The 22,506-nt window shown below is 41.2% G+C and overlaps 1 protein-coding gene across 2 annotated transcripts in view; it reads right to left on the bottom strand.

Annotated features, from left to right (window-relative positions):
- STXBP5L (syntaxin binding protein 5L) overlaps positions 1–22,506 on the bottom strand; it is a 443,298-nt gene that overhangs the window by 136,019 nt on the left and 284,773 nt on the right. For both annotated transcript variants that reach the window (XM_075000721.1, XM_075000731.1), the window contains exons 11-14: positions 20,543–20,615; positions 12,843–12,990; positions 10,748–10,815; positions 6,666–6,706 (exon numbers count right to left, since the gene is read on the bottom strand). In XM_075000721.1, the coding sequence (XP_074856822.1) occupies positions 6,666–6,706; positions 10,748–10,815; positions 12,843–12,990; positions 20,543–20,615 (330 nt within the window). The remainder of the gene's footprint in view (positions 1–6,665; positions 6,707–10,747; positions 10,816–12,842; positions 12,991–20,542; positions 20,616–22,506) is intronic.

The raw sequence follows: 22,506 nt of genomic DNA, 5'->3' as shown, positions 1-22,506 counted from the left end.
ATATTCACTCCCAGCAGAGGCTACTGTTGGCAGAAAAAAAGCAGCATAAACGTGGTTCTGCCAATGACACCCAGCCTCTGTCAGCAGCTTGTTCTGCTTGATTTTTTCCAGGCATAAGAGGCTGTCAACAAAGGGGATGGGGGTTTGCTGGCAGAAGCATGTTTACACAACTTTTTTTCTGTCAGCAGCAGCCTCTGCTGGTAAGTGAATATGCAAATGAGCATCCATTCACATATTCAAGATAGTCCATTTGCATACGGCTGCTGGCAGTTCAGGTCAGTGTAACCAGAGCCTCTGACTTTTCTGAAATCTCCCTCCGCTTTTCTTATCTAAAACAATTCAGTAAATTAAATACAAATTTATAAAATGTTTCAGTCAACCTGAATACCCATTTTTGGCAAAAAAAAATTTGAAAAATGTTTATTTTTATTGGAACTCCTTTCAGAAGTCCAATACCATCAAACCCTTTACTGAGTTCTTAGATGCTACACTGTGATCTCACGCATGCTGAAATGCATAGCTTTTGTGTTAGTAAGTTTTTCCTGTGATTAACTGGCCCATGCACTTGAGAATACTATCAGAATTTAGGCAACCTCAGCTCTGGGCGAGGGTTAAGGTGATGGTAAATGCCTTCTGAGATAATTGTAGTATCAGCTCCTGAAATAATTTTAAAGTAAAAAATCTTGCTGTGAATATTCAATCTCACTCTTTAAGCAGGCCCAGAATTGTTACCAGTGACAGAAACAATGGCACTTGATTGCCTTAATATGAGTCAACTCCCCGACTGCCTTGGTGTGGTAAACACGTGAAAAATATATGTGCATGAATTACACTATGCACTTCTGTCTGAACATGTGCCTTCTCCTGAAGTATGATTTTTCCATATATTGTGCATGCAGGCTGCCATTTTTCCATGTAAGCCTATGAGCGTTCTCCTTACCTAAAGGATTTTAGGATAATGATTTTTAGCACTTAGGTGTCTGATGAAAACTTCTAAGTTAGTCTCAGGTTATTCAAGTTGCTCCTCTGTCTTTCATTCTGTTGTTTGACTGTTCAAACTGGTCAGGATTATATCTGTCTTCAATAGTAGCTGCCATGAAAGATTTTTGTTAACTCAATTATGATACATTGAATCACAGGGATCTCTTTGTGGTTTTCACCTGGTGAGTTGATTACGACATAGATGCCTGCCTTCATGCCCTATGGGTCTTCCCACCCCCCCACCCCCGACCCAACCCTGTCCTGCTGGACCAAAAGGTCTGGTCTCCCCCAGCCAAAAGGCTCTCTGTTTCATCACAGCATAATTTAGAGACAATACCTAATTATCTCTAGTTTCCTGATAGAGCTTTGCAGTAATTTGAAATCTTGCAAATCTTTGTCGCTTTAGTCCTTCTATTTGCAGCTTCTGTAGCTTTGTTCCTTCTCTTTAGTCTGCTCTGTCATTCATTTATTCCTGATATTGGGTGCGTCTACACTAGCCAGCTACTCTAAAGTAGCTGGCACAATGTCAAAATAGTGTGTGTTGCGTCTACATGCACCGTGTGCTATTTAGATGTTGAAATGGATGTTAGGTGGTGAGATGTCAAAATCACCATTCCTATCCGAGGATGGGAATAGCGCCCTACTTCGACGTTCATCGTTGAAGTAGGGTGTGTGTAGACGATCCATGTCCTGCTATGTCGAAATAGCGGGGTCCTCCATGGAGGCCATCAGCTGAGGGGTTGAGAGACACTCTGTCCAGCCCCTGAGGGGCTCTATGGTCACCGCATGCAGCAGTCTTTAGACAGGGCTTCTTGGCCTAGCCAGGGTTGCTGGCCTGTGGATCTCATGCTGTGCAGGCTAAGTGTGTCTGAGAGGGGCCCTTTAAGGGAGCAGCTTGGGGCTTTGCTGGCCCCTTATTTCGACAGGGAGCACTTGTGTGTGTGGACACTCCGCATTTCCTTCCAGGGTGGCTCTTTTTGACGCTCTCTGTCGCTACTTTGACGTTGAACGTTGATGGCACCAACCCTGGAGGACATGTAGATGATACGCATCGAAGTAGCCTATTTTGATGTTCTTACTTTGAAATAGGCTACTTCAATGTAGTGTGCTAGTGTAGACGTAGCCATTATGTCATATTTTGTTGCTTGAATCCCACATTGTAGCTGATGTATAAGAGTATATTTGTTTCCATGTCATCTTGTGCAAAAGTAAACTGATGATTCATTGATGTCCGCAGCTACATTTCAGAAGAAAACAGCAGATATACATACCTATCTCAGAGCTGGAAGGGACCTCGAGAGGTTATGAAATCCAGTCCCCTGCACTCATAGCAGGACCTATAACCATCCTTGACCCCCCCCCCCACCTTTTTTTTTTAAATACTTAATCTATCCCAGACTCCTTGAAAGGCTCCCTCAAGGACTGAATTCACAACCCTAGGTTTATAAGACCAATGCCCTAACCACTGAATTATCCCTCTCCTTTGCTTCTCTTTGGAAAATTTTCAAAGTGTAAAGGGTTATTATGGTTAACACTTTCAAAAGTGCCTGAGCGACTTAGGAGCTTAAGTACCATTGTGTTTTGTTGAGCCATAAACCTTAAGTACTGAAGTGACTTTTTGAAAATGGAACTTGGGTTTATAAATCACTCAGACACTTCTGAATTTTCATCTTACGTGCCTTAGTACCATTGGAAGTCAATGCCTAGCTTACATCTTTGAAAATCTCCTTTTAAATTAAGTTTACTAATGCACAATAAAATACACACATATACACACATTCTTACACATACCTCATGCAGCGCAGACTGTGACCTACACTAATACAGCAATGCAGAGAGTTAGACCTTCATTGCACGTTAACATTCCTTGCAGTGTAGCTCAAGTGCAGAAAGGAGAGCAAGGGTTGTGCACAAAATACAGCTTATTTTATATGAGAAAGCTGGAAGAGCTTGACTTGATTGCCCTTCATAAATACCTCAGTAGGCTAAACACATAGGAGGGTTAAGAGCTATTTCATCTAAAGGACAATGTTGGCATAACCATATAGGGACATAAACTGGCTAACAAATCAGGCTGAAATTTAGAAGGTTTCTAACCATCTGAATAAGGGTATGGAATAGTCTCCCAACAGAAGTCATTAGAACAAACAAATTAATTTTAAAAGAGACCCTGATAAATTTACAAGTGCAAATGTATTGCGGAGTTGCTCATGAGGTTGAGGATATGGTTCAACAGCCCAGCGCTCACTTCCAGTTTATGCCTTATTTTCCTAAAGCTCATGCTCCTGCACTTCAGCAGGTCACATGCAGAGGTCAGCAAGGGATTTCCTCCATGCCCACCATGTATCACTCTAAAAACAGTGGTTCCCAAACTTTTTGGCATCATGCCCCCCTTTACATTTTTGAGAAGTTTTCATGCCCCTCCACCTCTTCTTTGCCGTCATATAATCCCCCCTTTAAACAAAAAAATTCAATACATAATTTAAAATAAACACAAAAACTTGATATAAAAATGTTATTTAACATTTAGCATTAAAAACAAGCACAAATAGTTTTTCTTGGCCCCTTTCAAGAACCTGTTGCAGCCCCAGCTGGCCAGCTGCCTGAGCCCCAGGCCAGCCATCAGAGCGCTGCCCATGACAGCCACCTGCCAGCCCAAGACCTCAACTGCCAGAGTTCCCTGCCTGAGCCCCACGCAGCCAGGATCAGCCACTTGCCCACCAGACACCCGCTCCATCTGTGGGCCAGCAGCCCAAGCCCCATGCCATCAGGGCCAGCCACCATCCTGCATCCCAAGCTGCCCAAGCCCCACGCTGCCAGGACAAACCACCCTCCCGCCAGCCCATGCTGCTGGGGCTAGCTGCCCACCCACCAGTCTGAGCCTCCCGAGCTGCCTGCTGCCAGGGTCAGCTGCCCACTTGAGTCCCGTCCTGCTGGGGCCAGCCACCCATCCACCAGCCCAAGACACCCAAGCCCCGCGCTGCCAGGGCCAGCCGCCCAAGCCCCACGAGCCAACTGCCAGAGCTCCTCCCCTCTCACAAAGCCAGGCACCACCAGTCCCTGCTCTTACTCCATCCCCAGCCCCCTCACCCAAGACAGGCACCCCCAGACCCCTATCTAACCCCATCCTCCTTCTCCCCCAACCCACACTTGCTCACTTTTGCAGAAGGCAGCTAGCTCCACTTGGGTCTTTGCCGGCTGCCTGCTTTTTATAGCAGCTGTGCCAGGTCACCCACGTAAAACGGCAGGAGCTGAGAGCTGGAAGCAAAAGCTGGCTTTTTCTTCAGGTGGGGAGAATGATGGGGGGGGGAGAGTTGGGTCACCTTGCACCCCCCTTGGAACTTCTTCACCCCACCCCCAGGGGGGCATGCCCTCCCCCCAGTTTGGGAAACCATGCTCTAAAGACATCAGACACAGGCCAGTGTTCTGTGGTGGCACTGAGGATTCTCCCTCCCTGGTGTTTGGCTGGCCAACGTGTGCTCACTCGCTCACATGCTTGCTCACATGCTCGCTCACATGCTCAGGATCAGTGACTGGCAACCTTTGGCACATAGCACATCAGGGTAATCTGCGAGTGGGCCACAAGATGTATTGTTTACACTGACTGTCTGCAGGCACAGCTCCCCACAGCTCTCTACTCTTGGCAGGTAGGTGCAGGTGGGGCACTTAGCTCTGCCGTGCCTCCAAAGTGCTCGTCAGCAGAGCAGCAACAAAGAGGCAAGTAAACTACACTTTTTTCAGGGCTTCAGTAAGTTACTTCCTTTCTGGAGCAAGGAACAAGCTGAGAAAGAGTTGTGACAGTAAGTCACAACTTATTACTGACTTTCTTCCTGGAGCAATGCAGCTATGCAACAGAACTTACTCAGGGCTGGGCCAAAAGGCTCATTTAGCCCAAAATATGATATTTTACTGCATCCATTTTCACTGTACTACAAATTTCTAAAACACCTTCCTTTGGGGATAAGTTCTTACATGCTTAGCTTCTTTGCCATTTCTGTGGAAAGCTTGAAGAAAATCCACCAGTCATTTCTGAGTTAAAGGTAAATGGCAAATATCTCCTTTCAAGAGTATTTCTTTTAAATTTAAGGGGTTTTATTGTTTTTTTGTTTTGTTATGTTTTGTTTTTGTTCCACAGTGGCAGAAAAAAATATACTCCATACCTGACATATGCCTGGTCCTAGAAGAGAAAGTGTCTTTTTGATGCATTCTGAATAAACAAAATAATTTATTACTGAAAAACAACTTCTGAGCATATTCAGTGTGCATCTGGTAAGATTCTAGAAATCTAACAAAGCTTCAACTCACTGTATTTCATTACTAGGGCAAGGAGAATCTTCACTTTCCTCCTTTCCAGCCTATCACATGCAGAGGTTGCTGCCAGACAGGAGAAAGACTGTGGCCTGAGGAAGACTAAGTTCTAACTGACAACAACTGACTAAAATCACCCAAAAACATTCATACCACATGTAGGAAAAAAACAAACAAAAAAAACCTGATTGAAAATGGAAATATTTTTATTCATTAAGCTGCTATAGTGCCTCATGAAGATTTTATTCAGACACTTTATGCTGTCATTCTGACCAGACTACTTCTCCCATGATGCACCATAGGATCAGGACTATGACACACCTCATGGGCCATAATGGAGAATGGAAGGATAAGACACTCAAAATAACTTCCATAAGGCACTGTGGCAACATTTTGAATAGTAGTAATTTTGGTACTTGGCCAAAATATTTTTACGTTCAACAATTTTTTCGCAAAACATTGACATTTTCTGGGAAATAAGAAAAAATTTCTGACCCACTCCGCACAACATAAGACTCAGATATTTTCCAATGCTTTTCAATGAAAGTGGAGGGGGGGTCCTGACAGTACAGTTCAAGAACTTTTCAGGGCATGTCTATGGATTGGGAGAGGGAATGAGCTACCAGCACAGGTCAACAGACTTGGGCTAGAGGCGATCATGCTAATACTCTACATACTGCTGTGTAGAAAATGCATTAAAGTTGTGGCTTGAGCTCTGAAGCTCAGGATTTGGAGCCCAGGTACCAACCTGAGCCATAACTTCAAAATGCTGTCCACACAGCATGAGCCCTGCTAACTCAAGTCTGTTGTCCTCAACTGGAATGCTCATTCCTGCTCACTACTCTGCATGTATAGCCACAGAAATTTAGTTATCATCTTGCCCAAAGCAGTTCTTCTATTCATAAATGTAACACACTGTATATTAAATTTAACACAATCGCCTATGTATAGCCTGATATCAGATGTCAATATTATTGAATTTTATGTGCATTAGGTTGCATTACTCTTGCTTGAGCTGTTTTTTTTTTTTAAGTTAGAGCTGAAACAGACCAATTACATCCAACCTCATCCTAACTCCCCGATCCAGTTGCAGGATTATATCTTACTACATAGTTTATGGTGTTTTGTCCACTTTTGTATCCAATGTCCAAGTTCTGACACTTCCACCACTCTCTTTGGAAGACCAATTCACTGTCTAACAGCCTACTGCCACTTTTTTTTTAAACTGATATTCACCCTATTGATTATTTTCTTAACTTTATTCCAATACTTCTACGTGCCCAGTGATACCATTTTGAATAGCTCTCCCTCTCTCCAACTATTGTTAGATATTATAATTTGTTAATAGTACGAGAAAAGGAAGTTTAAAAACTTACTGGCAGAAGCATCCCAAAACTTTATCGATCCATCTGCATGACTTAAAAAAAATTAAATGTTAGTTAAAACAAGATATAGCTACATATAATTTCAACTCTCAGTTACTCAAAATACAAACAGCTCAATTGAGTCAGAGTATTTGTTATATAAAGCAGTACTTAAGTGACCTTTAAATCATTTATACAGTGTAGTCTATTCTTTAAGTTAACTATAAAATTGTAATGATGCAATTCATATCTATATCAGAAAGGCATTTAATCAAAGTAAATAGAATAAATCAGTTTGATTGATTTGTAGTGTACACACATATCAAAGGAAGTACACAATGACCATATGTTACTACAGTTTCTGTTGCCAAAGTGACTGCTGGATAGCATTTTGCATAAAAATAATTTAAATCTTTTGTAGGGGACAGCTCTCACATGCACTCTAACAGTCCTTTTTAAATAGAAACACTCACATGGATATAAGACCTGTAAATTAGGGTTTTTCTATTTAAAACTGTTCCAGGAGAGTACACGCTCTCTCTCTCTCTCTCTTTTTTTTTTTTGGAAAAAAAATCACAGATTATTTTGAGATCCATTTTATATAAGAGAATCTGCCACACTAGGTCACAGTAAAGCATTTGATAGAATACCGCATGAGATAATATTAGATAAATGAATGTGAGGAGTTGCACAAGAATTGTAAAGTGGATAAGGAACTGGCTAAATGGGAAATGGCAACAAGTTGTGCCAAAATGTGATCATAATGGAGAAAGATTACTAGTAGAGTTTCTCAAAGATCTACATTGGGACCCATTTTATTCAGTATTTTCATTAATGACGGTGACATAAAACATAGGCACATGCTAATGAAATTGCTGATGATAAAAAGTTGGGAGGCATCACTTCTATAGAGAAGGAATGGAATATTGTACTGGATGAGCTGGGGACCTCAAAGACTGGAATGACAGAAATGGGATGAAATTAAAAGTACAAAATGTAAGATCATGCACTTAGGGTCTAATAATAATAAATTCTGCTAAAAGCTTGGGGCTCATCAGTTGAATCAACACAGAAGGAAAGACCTGGGTATATGGGTAACTCACAGGATTACTGCCACAAATGTGATGCAGCTTTGAAAAAACAAATGCAATCCCATGTTGCATCAGGTGAGCCATTTCCAACAGAGACAGAGAAGTATTAATGTTAATGTATAAGGCTCCAATAAAACTTTGTTTGGAATAATGTGTATAGTTCTGGTCACCCAAGTTCAACAAAGATTAATTCAGACTGGAAGAGGTATGGAGAAGAGCTTCAAAAGTGATCAGGTTAATGGAGGGCTTATTTTATATGATAAAGCTGGAAGAGCTTGACTTGATTGCCCTTTATAAATACCTCAGTGGGCTAAACACGTAGGAGGGTTAAGTGCTACTTCATTTAAAGGACCATGTTGGCATAATCATATAGGGACGAAAACTGGCTGACAAATCAGGCTGAAATTTAGAAGAAGGTTTGTAACCATCTGAGTGAGGTTACGGAATAGTCTCCCAACAGAAGTCATTAGAACAAACAAATGAATTAATTTTAAAAGAGAGCCTAACAAATTTTTAAGTGCAATTGTATTGTGAAGTTGCTTGTGAGGGTTGAGGACATGGTTCAACAGCCCCGGGCTCACATCGGTTTATGTCTTATTTTCCTAAAGCTCATGCTTCAGGACTTCAGCAGGCCACATGCAGGGGTCAGGAAGGGATTTCCTCCATGCCCACCACGTATCACTCTAAAACATCAGATGCAGGCCAGCTTTCTGTGATGGCACTGAGGATTCTCCTTCCCTGGTGTGTGCCCGGCCAATTCTTGCTCACATGCTCAGGATCAGTGGTTGGCAACCTTTGGCACGGGGCCCATCAGGGTAATCTGCTGGTGGGCCACCAGATGTTTTGTCTACATTGACTATCTTCAGGCACTGCTCCCCCACAGCTCTCAGTGGCCACAGTTTGTCATGCCTGGCCAGTGGGAGCTGCAGGAAGAAAACAGCAGCACAAAGATCAGGGTGGCAATGCAACATAAGTTGGATGTGAAAAATAATATTGGAAACTTCATTGTACTGTGACCTCTTTCTGAAACAAAAATTATTACATAAACCCTGGGGGGAGAGTAGGGGAGGCTGAAGTCTGATCCCACCAAAGCCCTGCCATGCTGGGTGGGGGAGCAAAAGCCCAACACTGAGACCCACCACCCTAGGCAGGAGGCCAACGGCTTCAGCTCCATGCAGGCAGACTGTAATCTTAGTCTTGCCACCCAGTGCTGAAGTCCTTGGTCTCCAGCAGTGGGGTTTGGCCCCAGCAAATCTAATGCTAGACCTGGCTGCCCCACTAAAACTTGAATTGCAATGGATTTCGAGGTCCCAACCCACAGTTTGAGAACTGCTGGAACAGATGATATGGTGTTCCCTTCTGTCTTTGAAATTTTAGTTGAATAAATATTACATGATCAATGATATCTAATCCTTACTGTAGCTCATGAAATAGTTCAGCATATTCCAATCCACTCAGATTTGGGTATTAATCATTTACAAATTTAAGACATGAATCATATCCTTGGTAAAACTGCTTTAGTTCTGTCGCAACTCTTTAAAAAACAATAAAAGATCTTTTTAGGTCAAGCTGAAAATTAAATTTTCAAAATTGTCACCAAGTCAAAAAGTTAAGAAAAATAATGAAGGGTTCAAAATGAAATGCTTTAGTTTCCAGCAATACTTTCAAGCTTTTAATTGTTTTAATAAAAATAAATTATGAACCAAAAAGTCATCTAGAACAAAAAAAATTAAACACATTTTAAAAATGTTGAAATAAAACATTTTGGGTTTTTTGATTTTTTTAAAAGGTTTTTCTTTTCAAAACAATTTGGTGAAACCAACATGAATTTACAAAACATTTTGGTATCACCAAATGTGTATTTTTCACTGGCAAATATTTGTATAAAACATTTTGCTCAGCTCTAATCCCTAGTTCTTCGTAATTATGTCTGCAAGAAAATGTCCAGCTATCAAGCTGCTTAGTGTAGTAAAATACACTATTTTGTAGCAGTTAGCACAAACCAAGTCACATTCAGACTTAGGCTTTGTAATTAACAATCTATGGATAAATAAAACAGGCAATTAAAAAGTAGCAGAAAAATTATGAGTAACACCAATGTGGACAAAATTTATATTTTACATGGGTGGCATTTCTGAATAAATAAAACTTAATCCAAGAGTTGGTAGTCATGATGAGTGCTTAAAACTACAGAACACTTTAATACTGTAAATACTGCTCCACTCACGCATCTGAGTCATCTAGAATTATTACTGAGCCTGTTACTGCAATGTGATCCCCTGCCCCCTCCACCCTCTTCTCCTGCAGAGCTATGAATTACGTGCACAATTTAGTGTGAAAATAAAATTCACATCAATGCACAGGATTCTCACAAATTATGGGAGATTAACACTAAATGGGTTCCAGCTCCAGTTAAGACACAGGGCACCCAATAAGCCAAAAGATCTCCCCTGCAGAAATACCTGTGGAACTCTCAGCCCTTCTAATGCTACTTCCTCCCTAACAGCCACCAAAGACGACACAACTTTTTTACATCTGCCTCCCCTTCCTGTGGATATTTGGGTACAAGGCCCCTTACAGGCTTGCAGCCTCAATCTATGGCTCCTATAATAATATTTACTTGAGCTAGGAGTTGCCAGCCCTCCAAAATTGTCCTGAAGTCTCCAGGAATTAAAGATCAATACTCAGTTTTATGTCATGTTATGAAACTGCCAAGCAGAATTTGCAACCCTACTTTGAGCACAAGGCTCTAAATACTATTTAAGGCTTTATCATTGGGTGTAAGTGCTGCATAAGCACTTCTGTGTGCCCTCTTTATTGGGAGAAAATTCACCCCCAAAGAAGTATACATTTATTTTACGTAATGGAGTTAGTGGTCATGTTCTGATGTCCTAGTCATCTAACTATATTGTGAGACAGGCAGAGCTGACCAATAGATTTACATTGTCAAAGGTTTTAGATTCTAATATTTGCAAAAACACAAACCTTCTGTTGCATTCTTACCCCGTAACAATAATTTCAGGATATGTCTGTGTTCCTAGGTTCCATGCTCCCCCACTGATAGGCCATTCCTAAACACAGTTACAAGAGTTCACAGATAAGAGTTATGTTTTACAGAATTGCAGAATGCACATTTTAAAAATTAATAACATCACAACAAATTCTTTTAAAAAAGCAATATACCTAATTAGTGCCTTTAAAAAAAAACAACAAGATGAGCACGTACACAGCTGGCTCTGTGTCCCTTGCCCCCAGCTCAGCCCATGGTTGGGGTTGCAGAGGAGCCAGTACTCAGTACCAGCAGAAGAAAAGCACTGTACTTAATTTACAAAAATAAAGACAAGCTTGTAGCAGTACCTTGAACATCTTTAAATAAATTTACGTAGCTGCAACTTCTAACTTATTGTTTATAATGTTATCTGACCAAAGGCACAGAGGTTTTTTTTGTTTTTTGTTTAAACAATCAAATGTTTGTTTGGTCTAGTAGAAGGTTTTGAGTTAACAGATTTTCAGACTGAATTTTTTTATAACAAGGATTGAAGGAAGAAACTATCAACAATCAATTGATCCTTCTATTGGATTCACTAGGGCTCACCTTTGGAGTTTCAACAGGATTATGAAGATTGTCTTGTGAGGATCCAAATGCAGGATCAGGGCTTTAGATTATAAACTCTTTTTGTCGCATGCACAGGGTTTTTACTCCCTGTGGCCCAAACTGTGAAACCCTTACTCAGTGAAAACAATTAGATCTCTTGTGAAATAAAGTGCTATAAACCCAGGAAATTCTGTGTTAAGGTTAAACTTAAAAGAAACCATCACATGTTGGGGTGCTGTTTTGGGCACTAGGACAAATTTAACTCTAACCTGTAGAAAAACTAAGCAGTAACCATACAATTTTAACACATAATCAAGCTTGTAGTTCCAAATTAGATTAAACTGTTTTTTAAAGAAATGTGATTTTTCTCATCTGTTTCTCAAGGAGGAGATACAGCTGCAAGGGGATAAGGACCATGGGAAATTCTTGTCTAGGGAAAGGTGTTGGGGGGTTACCAAATGAGTGAAGATGTACGTACAATATAGGTTAGTGAAAAATGGCTGAGTGTGTGGAGCATGATTTATATGGAATAGATGTGTGTGGAGTGGGAGCATGGATGTGCAGAACAAGCAGATGGGAAAGTGTGGAATGAATGGAAGTAGGTGGTGAAATGTCTGGGGAATTGTGCATGTGTGGGGGTAGAAACAAGCTGGACTATGTGACCAGGAGAATGAATGCTAGTTGGGGTGTATGGAATGAATGCATGGGGTGGGTATGGGTAGGACAAATTGACAACATGACAATAAATGAATGAATTATACAAATGTACATTTATGTAAATCAAAGTATACTTTTTAAATGGTGGCAATAATGGCTAAAAGTGCCTTTAATCCTTAAAAAAATCTGAATATGCAGCCAATGCTTCAGATTTCTTTGAATTTTAACCACGTGGGAAGTTTGGAAGGTATGTATTGTTTCATTACTGAAAATAGCAGAGACAAAAAATAGTCTGATACCAGGAAGTAAATTTCTTAAAGAACCCATTTTGAATAAATTTTACCTCCAACTAACTAACATATTTACTTGCAATTCTCATAAATAACCCATAATCCCATAAGGAAGTCAGCAAGGATGGAATGCACTCTCTCATGGAGCCCTGCAGAAGTCAATGGAGTGCTATGTGCACAATGGGGTCTGAGAGTGCCTACGTAGCATACCATTACACCTTCAAAACCTAATTGACTTTACAGATAAAAAGGTGAAAATTGTCTGTCCACACATTCTGTCAAATGTACAAAGTAATCAAACTGAAAAAATAGTGAAAAATCATGCTCCCTGAAAACTTCTTTCAGTTATATTAATCGCAGATGTTACTTGTAACTACAATAGAGAAAAACTTTGGAGACAGAAATGTGAATTTCAGGTTAGTGGTATCCCTTTACCTTATTTTAATATTGCTGTTAGTACTGGAATACACACAATGAAAATAAATTTCTAGAAGATTATGTACCATGTAGATTTTTACAATCAAACTCTCTCCATAAATAAAATGTATTTTTTTACCTTATTGCTGTATCCTTGCTTTTTATGTTTGGCTCCTACAGAATACAGTACAGGAATCAAATCTGGAGGACAGTCAGCAAAATATTCGGTGCAGGTAACGGGTGACTCATGTATGTCAATGGGATAAGGATTTTCAAAGATTGGAAAACTAATGGAGGAAGACAATTTATTAGTACCATTGCATCTTTTGAAGTAATACTAGATTTTCTTAAATATTAAAGAATATAAAACAAAAATTTTATCTAAATTACAACAATCATTATTCATAATAAATGATATTTTCCTTATTTCAAATTTTTAAAAATGTATTTATTATTTTTACTCCCAAAAATAAAATGTATAGACAATCAATAAATGTCACAATGTTAAGGTACCGTCATTGCAATCCATCCTTTCTCTTGTTAGTTTTTAGTTACACGAGCAGTCTTACTAAAGACCATGAGACTACTTATGTGAGTAAGGGTTTGCAGGATCAGCTTCTAATTTTCCCATAAACATAAAGATTAGCTCTAGAAGCAACAACATATGAATTACATTACAATTAAAGGCACAAATCCTCCACAAAATTATGCTGCAGACATACTGCATGAGTAACCAGGTCTCATAATAAATTACTTCACTCAATTTGATGGCAGAATATTAATTTTCCATGGTTGGTACTGTTGTAGCAATTGCTGACCAGTCAGTCCTCAGTTTAATTGTTGTTCACTTGTATTAGCATTGTCTGAGAGATAAGGTGCAATGCTCCACATGTAGAGCAACAAAAACCACAAAATGTCATTCACAAGTGAAAAAATGCCCCAGGAGAGTTTACTTCTTTTGCACAGTAACTGGAGTTCTTCAGGATGTTTTGTTTCTATGGGTACTCCATGTGAGGCTGTACACGCAGCAAGGCCAACAGCTGCCGCAAGCCCCAGGGGAAGGTGGGAGGGGAGCCCGCCTCCACTCCCCAGAAAGTGAGGGGCCATTAGTGGAAGGTGGGAGAGGAGCCAAGGGCAGTCAGCTCCCACAACCGCTCAGATTGCAGTCCTAGGCCCTCTGCCCCTTCCCCTATGTCCATACACAGCTGGAGCAGTGCTGGTGTGTCTCTTCAAAAGGGCCTGGAGCTCTGGCTCCTGCTGCTGCCAAAGAAGTGGTGGCTGGAGCACTGGGCACCTTAGAAACACTGAGCCCAGAGGCAATTGCCCCCTTTGCCTTACTCCCCCACCAGAGGGGCTTTGCCTATGTGCCCATGTACTCTTGATCAGAGATATTTCTGCAGGTAATGCCTGTGGTCACGTGCTGCAGTTTCTCTCATGCTCTGGTATGAGAATACATAGGGGAGAGCAAGCCTGTGCCACTCTGGTTCTTTCTGAACTTCACAGCATGTTAAATCTCTGAAGTGGGAAGGGAGAGAAGGGTGCGTAGTGGACCCCTATACAGACGCAACATCTCAAAGAACTCCAGTTACTGTACACGGTAAGTAATATCTCCTTCTTCTTCAAGTTAATGCCCTGGTGGATGCTCCACATGAATATAAGTATGACCCTACTGAGTCAAACCAATGGTACATCTAGCCCAGTTGCTGTCCTCTGACAACGGCCAGTGCCAGATGCTTCAGAGGGAATGAACAGAACAGTGTAATTATCAAGTGATCTATTCCTTGTCATCCAGTTACAGCATCCAAGCATGAGGAGACTCTAGAGAAGTATCTTAGTGGGTACAAAAATGCAGGGGAAGCGGATCCAGTATGGAATTTAGAACCAAAGACTGCTCACACTGCAGGCATGGAGTAGGGCATAATGCTGTGAAAAAATTAAATGGAGTACCAGGCAGCTGCCTTGCAAATGTCTTGGATAGGTACATTCCTGAGGAGGGCAATAGAAACATATGGGCTATGTCTACATGAGCAGCTTTCCCTGGCAAAACTGGGTTTTTTCAGGAAAAAACCACAGAGCATCTATATGCAAAATGCACTTTGTCGACAGTTTGTCAACAAAACCTGGCACATCTACTGGCAGCTTTATACCTCTCCCCGTACAGGTACAACACCTCTCTCAACAGTGTTCTGTGAACAAAACAGCTGTGTAGATGCTCCAGGGATCCTCTGAGAACAGACAGGGCTTCCAGTTCACTGGGCAGCCCTGTTTGCAGAGTTTCCAGTCAGCCATACTATTGAGAAAGTACTGGGCAGTCTGGTTGCTCTCTGTTGACAGAGCATATTGCTCTTTCAATCTGCTTTTGTGTGTAGACGCAATCTGTCGACAGAAGTTTTGCTGGGAAACCCCTTCTGAGGGCAACTTCTGTTATCAGATACTTCTTGTGTAGATGTGGCCCCTGAGACCCGGGAGAGTCAGCAACGACTTTAGTAACAGAGAGGAAGCCGTGCTAGTCTATACACTATCAAAACAAAAAAGCAGTCCAGTAGCACTTTAAAGACTAGCAAAATAATTTATTAGGTGAGCTTTCGTGGGACAGACCCACTTCTTCAGACCAGAACAGACTCAATATTTAAGGCATAGAGAACCAAAAACAGTAATCACAGTTGACAAATCAGAAAAAAATTATCAAGGTGAGCAAATCAGAGAGCAGAAGGGCAGTGAAGGGATGGGTAATCAAGAATTAGATTAAGCCAAGTATGCCAAAGAGCCCCTCCTGTAGTGCCCAGGAAATGTATCTATAGAGACTCTAGAAGAATATAGGGACTTACATATAGAATATACCTATATATATATATATAGGTATAGAGACTCTAAATTCCACAGAGACTTTAACAATCTGCACCCCACCATCAATTTATGCCTAGATTACTCCACACAAGTGATAAATTTCCTGGACACTACAGTACAAATCAAAGATGGCCTGATCGGTACCACACTGTACCAGAAACCCTCTGATCACTATATTTACCTACACCCTTCTAGCTTCCATCCTGCACATATAACTAGATCCATTGTTTACAGTCAAGCTCTTAGGTACAATCGCATTTGCTCTGATCCAACTGACAGAAACCAAAGACTACAAGATCTCTCCCAAATATTCATAAACCTGAATAACCCACTGGGAGAAATAAAAAAACAAATCCACAGGGCCAGCCAAATACCCAGAGACCAGCTACTCCAAGATAGGCCCAAAAAAGCCAAGAACAGAACACCGCTGGTCATCATCTACAGCTCCCAAATCAAACCACTGCAATGCATTATGAAAGACCTACAACCTATCCTTAATCAGGATGCCACACTCTAGAAGGCCTGAGGTGACAGGCCTGTTCTCCCCTACAGACAACCTCCCGACCTGATGAGGATTCTCACCAATAGCCACAGTATATACCACAGGAATACCAGTCCTGGGACTTCTCCTTGCAACACAGCCCGCTGCCAGCTTTGTCCACATATCTATTCTGGTGATACCATCACTGACCTAACCGAGTTATTCACAGAATCACGGGCACACTCTCATGCTCCTCAACTAACATCATATATGCCATCATGTGCCAACAATGCCCAGATGCTTTGTGTGTTGGACAGACTTCAAACTCTCTTAGACAAAGAGTTAATGGGCACAAAACAGACATCAAAAACATTCCTGATCCACAAACCAGTTAGTCTACATTTTAATGGAGTGGGCCATTCTGTTAATGACTTAAGAGTTTGCGTCTTACTGAAGAATTTTCAGTCTGCTTTAGAAAGAGAAGCTTCTGAACTCTCTTTCATATTCAAATTCAACACATTAACACATGGTTTGAACTGGGATGCAAATTTTCTGTGACATTCTTGGGGCTCTTTGACATACTTGGCTTAATCTAATTCTTGACTCCCCCCGTCCCCTGCTCTCTGATTTGCTCACCTTGATAATCTTTCACTGATTTGTCAACTCTGATTACTGTTTTTGGTTCTCTATGCCTTAAATATTGAGTCTGTTCTGGTATGGCTATGATCTGAAGAAGTGGGTCTGTCCCACAAAAGCTCACCTAATAAAATATTTTGTTAGTCTTTAAAGTGCTGCTTGACTGCTTTTTTGTTTTGATAGTATATCAACTAGCACAGCTCCCTCTCTGCTACTTGTTGTTATACGATGTGCATCCTTGACTGGTGAGTGGAATGCTGCAATAACAGACAAATGAATCTTAACAGAGTTCAGAGAAAGATCTGGTAATTTCAGGTTGAGTGCACAGTCAAAGAAGGATGCTAGGGGAATATCAGCAGATGTGGAGTGCTTGCATGGACCAGATTTGGAAACATTTATACTTCTACAGATAAATTCTTCATGTAGTCGGTTTCCTGCCTCCTAACAGAACCAACTAGACTTCAGGAGAACATTATTGCTGTCTGCTCAAGAGTCACAGAGAAGTCAAGTCTTGAGATGCAGAGATGACAGAATGAATTATGGAGCCAGATCCTGGATCAAGAGGTCTGTCAGTAGGGGAAGGTGCAGAGATGAACATGTCTCCAGATGGGTCGGGGTCAGGAACCATACCTGTCTCCAGCAGGTGGGAGTTGTGAAAAGGATAACTTTTTTTCTTGTTTCAGTTTGAGCAGCACTTGGTGGCTCAGTAGTTTGAGAGAATGCGTATAACAAAACCAGGTGCCAAGAGATAAGCAGAACATCTCCCAGTGAGTTGTGCCATACTTCGTCCTCAATGAATTATAGCAGCATTTTGAGATGGAAGGTGTCATGCTTCCATACATGCCACATATGACAGGCTTCTTGAAAGATCAAATTGATCAGTGAGCTCCCACTTGGGTTCTTGATGGATATTTCAGCTCACTGAATCTGTGATGGTGTTCTCGGCAGGGTGATCACAAAGGTATCTATTTCCTTGGCTAAGCCCCAGTTCCAATGTAACACCAGCTTTTCACACAAATATCAGGATTTTGCTCTCCTTGATGGTTTATCTAGTACACAGTTGCTCAATTGTTCAATGCCACTCTGACTGACTGGGGGAAGTTGAAAATAGGCATCCATAAAAGAACAATGAACCAGTCCCTTGGCTCTAAAAACAGAATGATTATTGTTAATGTGACCATCCTGAAGTGCTGCTTATGAATAAAAGCATTTAAAGACTGAAGGCCTAGAATTGGTCTCCACCTCCTTTTTTCTTTTGGAACCAGAAGTAGCTGGAGTAGAAATTCTTTCTGATAAAATCTGGAGGAGCAGCTTTGATTGCCCTCAATTGCAGGAGGAATTCTACTACCTCTTGTGATAAGGGTCCCCACAGGGACAGTGTGGAGGGGTGCATGGAGTTGGATGGGAGTAGCCTGTTGAGATTACTTCCAGTATACATTTTTCTGAAGTGATATGCTCCCAAGAATGAAAAAAGAGGGCAGGTTGGTCTGCAAGGGCTAAGTGAATGGATGGATGTGATAGCTGAAGATCTTCTGAGGAAGATTTATAGGTCTCAATGAAAGTGTCAAAATGGTCATTTGGATGAGGTAGCCACCAGAGAGGTGGTAGTGGAGAATGGGCATTTCTTTGTGGTCTAAATCTCTTTCTAGGTGTCTCAAAAGTTCTCTTGGGTGCCTGACAGTACACTAGAGGGGAGTGCTGCACAGTCAGAATCTTGCTGTATTTCCTGTTTATAAATGGAGTTTAGATACCAAGAGAGCTAAACATTTCCCTGTACTCCTTGAAAGGGATCTGTCTGATTGTCACTAAATGTTAGGCCCTTTGACGGTCAAACCTGATCAATATTTTGCAATTTACTAATCAAAATGGAGAACTGTAGCCAGGAGGCCCAGTGCATGACTGTGGAAGCGGCCTTAGAATGAGAAGCCATATCTGCTGTATCAAGGGAGGCCTGCAGCGAGACTTTGGCTACTGTCCCATGCTCTGTAATAAGAGCTTAAAACTGTCCTCTTGACCTGAGGCAAAAACTCGATAAAGTGAGGGAATTTACTATTGCAGCTTGTCATATTTTGCCATCAGAACTTGGTAGTTCGTGGTGTAGAACTGAAGAGATGCTGATGAGTGACTCAAGTCCTAGGAGGTCCAGAAGTTTACTCTCACTGTCAGACAATGCTGATCTCCTACTCCTTTCATTGGCAGCATCAACACCAGACCAAGGAAGTTAGGGGTGGGATGAGAAAACAAGTTCTCATAATGTGAAGACCCTTGTGAGAGGGGAACCTTACAGGTACCTTTGAGTCCAGGGAGTGCTCTTCTCAATGATACAACTTTAGTGATACTGGAACAGTAACAAAGACTGTCCCAGTCATTTTGGAGAGGGCTGGCTCCCACTGCCTGGTATCACGTAAGACAACTTCACCGAAGAGTTCATCCAGCCACAAGAATACAATCTTGATTCTGATGTGTCTGTACCATGGGACTGCTCAATAGTAGGCTTTTCTGCAGAGTTCCTCAGAATCTGGCTTCATAAAAGTTTCTTTCAACAGTGCTGGTGCACTGGTCCTGTATCTGGTGGGAGACTCGTCAATATCTGCAGCATGACACAAGTCTCCCATCTCCCAGATCTAAGTGGAGAAATGGGGTCTCTTACATTTAGGGCTGTTTTCTGCAAGACTGAAGTTGCCACCTAGTTTCTGGAGGTCAGAGCTGGACCTGATGAAGTCTCTGCACCTGAGTCCAAGGTACAAGATGGAGGGCAGCACTCTGACACCATCAATTTAAGGGAGTCCTCAGTCAGAAGTTTCTTCCCTTAGTTTTTTAGATCCGCTCTTTAAATCAGAGCAGATCTTACACTTGGATGCGATGCAAGTCATTCTGGGACAATGGCCACAACTGGAGAGCCCAGCGACCGGCCTGGCAAGACTTGAATCTGGGTCCCCATTTTAGGTGGGGTCCTGGGTATACCATGCAAAAAAGTCATCAGTCAAGACGACCTGATAGGAAAAAGGGGCCTCAGATTACAAGAGGAGAAGTGGGAGGGAGATCCCCCTTCAAAGCACGAACTGTGCTATTCAGGTTAACAACAAAAACTAAAAATGAAATGAAAACAAAGTAAAAATGCAGCAGAAGAATAACTTCACTAGCTAGATAGCAGATGCTTCAGAAGTCAATTTCTAGCTGCAGGTGGTTCAGAAGGAACTGGGGTGGCGTAAGTCTGCTCCTCCCTATATGCCCTTATACTGGAGCATGTGAAGGCACACAGTGTAGATGCAGGCCTGCAGGCAGTAACAGCAGAAATTCTTTGAGAGTGCATAGCTAGAGAGCCCTGCAAACCTACTGATATCTACTTTGTATCTGTGGATACAGTTATTGATAAAAATTTTATATTAAAACCATGGAAATATGTGGATATCCAGAGGAATCCACATCTGTGGATCCTTTCTGCAAATGTAGATGTTGATACAAATTTTGTAACCATGCAGGGCTCAATGTACATACATCCTCACCTAGAGCACCTACTGGTACATTAACCCAGTTTTACACTAGTGTAACTGAACTGACACATAGAAAATAAGATAAAAATATATGCTTGCATAGAAAATATTATTGACTGGATAAGAGAAAGAATGAGCACTAGAATTGCAGGCTGGGATGTGCAGAAGATATTGATATTTTTGGATCATCTACTATATGTGGATATGGCTTTTATCTTGGAGAAGAATGTGCTGACCTACATTATCTTAAAATAAAATTGACTCCAGTGAATGTAAAGTTTTCACACCAGCAAAATAAAAAGAAAAGTTTAAATAGATTTTCAGCATTATCAGCTAGATATTTATGAAGGAGGAACATTTTCATGTAGACTTTGTACTTACTTGCTTTGTGTTAGGTCAACAACAATGAGATCTTTTTCCAAGAGTACAACTACAGCATAGGGTTCTTGAAATTCTAAAAGTGAGGAATCAAGCACAAAAAACATGCAGAGCTTTCCTGTTAAAACTTTTAAGCAAGTTAGCCAAATTATGTAATCTTCGCCTGAACAGTTATTGTATATTAAATAAATGATTTGAGACAGAAGTCTGAATAACTGCTAAAGACAGATTTGCAAATTAGAAAGCATGGCATTCGATTAGAATTAGACAGTGATTTAGAAGGTCCACAATGACATGTACCTTTGAGGAGATTATTGCTGATAAACATATATGGCAGGGGTCAGCAACATTTCTGAGGCAGAGTGACAAAATTTGACCTTTTAACCTTTTAACCTTTTATGTATGAGCTGAGTGCCAGTGATACTTTTTAAAGTAACTAATAGCCTACTTACAACAGCTTCATTAACAAATATATTAACATGCAGAGCTTTACTGTTTAGGTGGTAGTTGGTAGCATTAGCTGGTCTTTTGTTAACCTACAGGCTACACGGCTTTGAACAACTTCCTGGCTGTATGGGAAGGAGGGGCGGGGCTGAATTCCTGCCTTGCATGCCCATGAAAATTGGCTCATATGCAAATCTTGGCACTTGTGCTGGGCAGTTTCTGACCCCAATATATGGCAAAATTAGCATGGTACATTATAGCATGCTAACACTGTGTTGAATGAAAGGTAAAGGAGTGGAGCAGAAGAATCTACATTGACATTTGAAGACTGCTGGGTATGTTACTCTACCTCTGGATTTAACTACCACACATAGGCTGTGTCTACACTAGCCAAAAACCTCGAAATGGCCATTTGCATGGCCATTTCGAAGTTTACTAATGAAGCACTGAAATACATATTCAGCGCCTCATTAGCATGCAGGCAGCTGCGGCACTTCGAAATTGATGCGACTCGCCGCCGTGCAGCTCATCCAGATGGGGCTCCTTTTCAAAAGGACCCTGGCTACTTCAAAGTCCCCTTATTCCCATCTGGTCATAGGAATAAGGGGACTTTGAAGTAGCTGGGGTCCTTTCGAAAAGGAGCCCTGTCTGGATGAGCCGCATGGCGGCGAGCCGCATCAATTTCGAAGTGCCGCGGCCACCTGTGTGTTAATGAGGCACTGAATATGTATTTCAGCGCTTCATTAGTAAACTTCGAAATGGCCATTTGCATGGCCATTTCGAAGTTTTTGGCTAGTGTAGATGTAGCCATAAGGAGATACCCTTGTTCAGCTTTTACAGTGGGCAGTAAATGGTAAAAGCTACATTCCACCTGCTTCCAATAATGCACAGCTGTGATGTCAAAGGCAAAAAGTTCACCAGCTACATTATTTTAAAGCATGAAGTGGGAAGAATTAATGAGGAGACAGATTATGAAGGTGTGCTCTGGAAATGAAGAAAGCTGAGTTGTACTGCAGATTTGGGGAGAAACAGTGTGTAAGGGGCTGAAAAAGAAGATAGATTTAAACCATGCCTCCTCTACTGAATGCCAAGATGCTTTATGCAATATACATTGTGGTATTCCAAATATATTTACACTGCTTTCTTTTCTGAAAGTGAATTTTTATCTAAGTTGCCAAATTATGATGCTCCATGCTTAGGGTTTTTTAAAATAAGAATGAGTTCTAAATAATCATGGAAAAGACAGCAGAAAAAAAAGAAAAGAAAAAAGTTAATGCAGTAAGGATACAGCATTATTTATATACTGGGAAGTATTTTGCATAATGAAAACATATATGGCATACATTGATTTGTGTAGTGACATAATTGTTATGATATTGTTGTAAGACTGCTGCAGTCATCAAATCAGAGCAGCCAGCCTCTTTCTTTCATACACATAACCCTACCTCCCTCTCTTTTGGAGATCATACTTTTGTCAAAATTCAAAATAATCTGGACAAATTGGAGAAATGGCCTGAAGTAAA

The sequence above is a fragment of the Carettochelys insculpta genome, chromosome 1, assembly GCF_033958435.1.
Source record: "Carettochelys insculpta isolate YL-2023 chromosome 1, ASM3395843v1, whole genome shotgun sequence".
Taxonomy (NCBI): domain Eukaryota; kingdom Metazoa; phylum Chordata; order Testudines; family Carettochelyidae; genus Carettochelys; species Carettochelys insculpta.
Note: the sequence above shows the minus strand (reverse complement) of the source record. Positions and strands in the feature narration are given on the sequence as shown.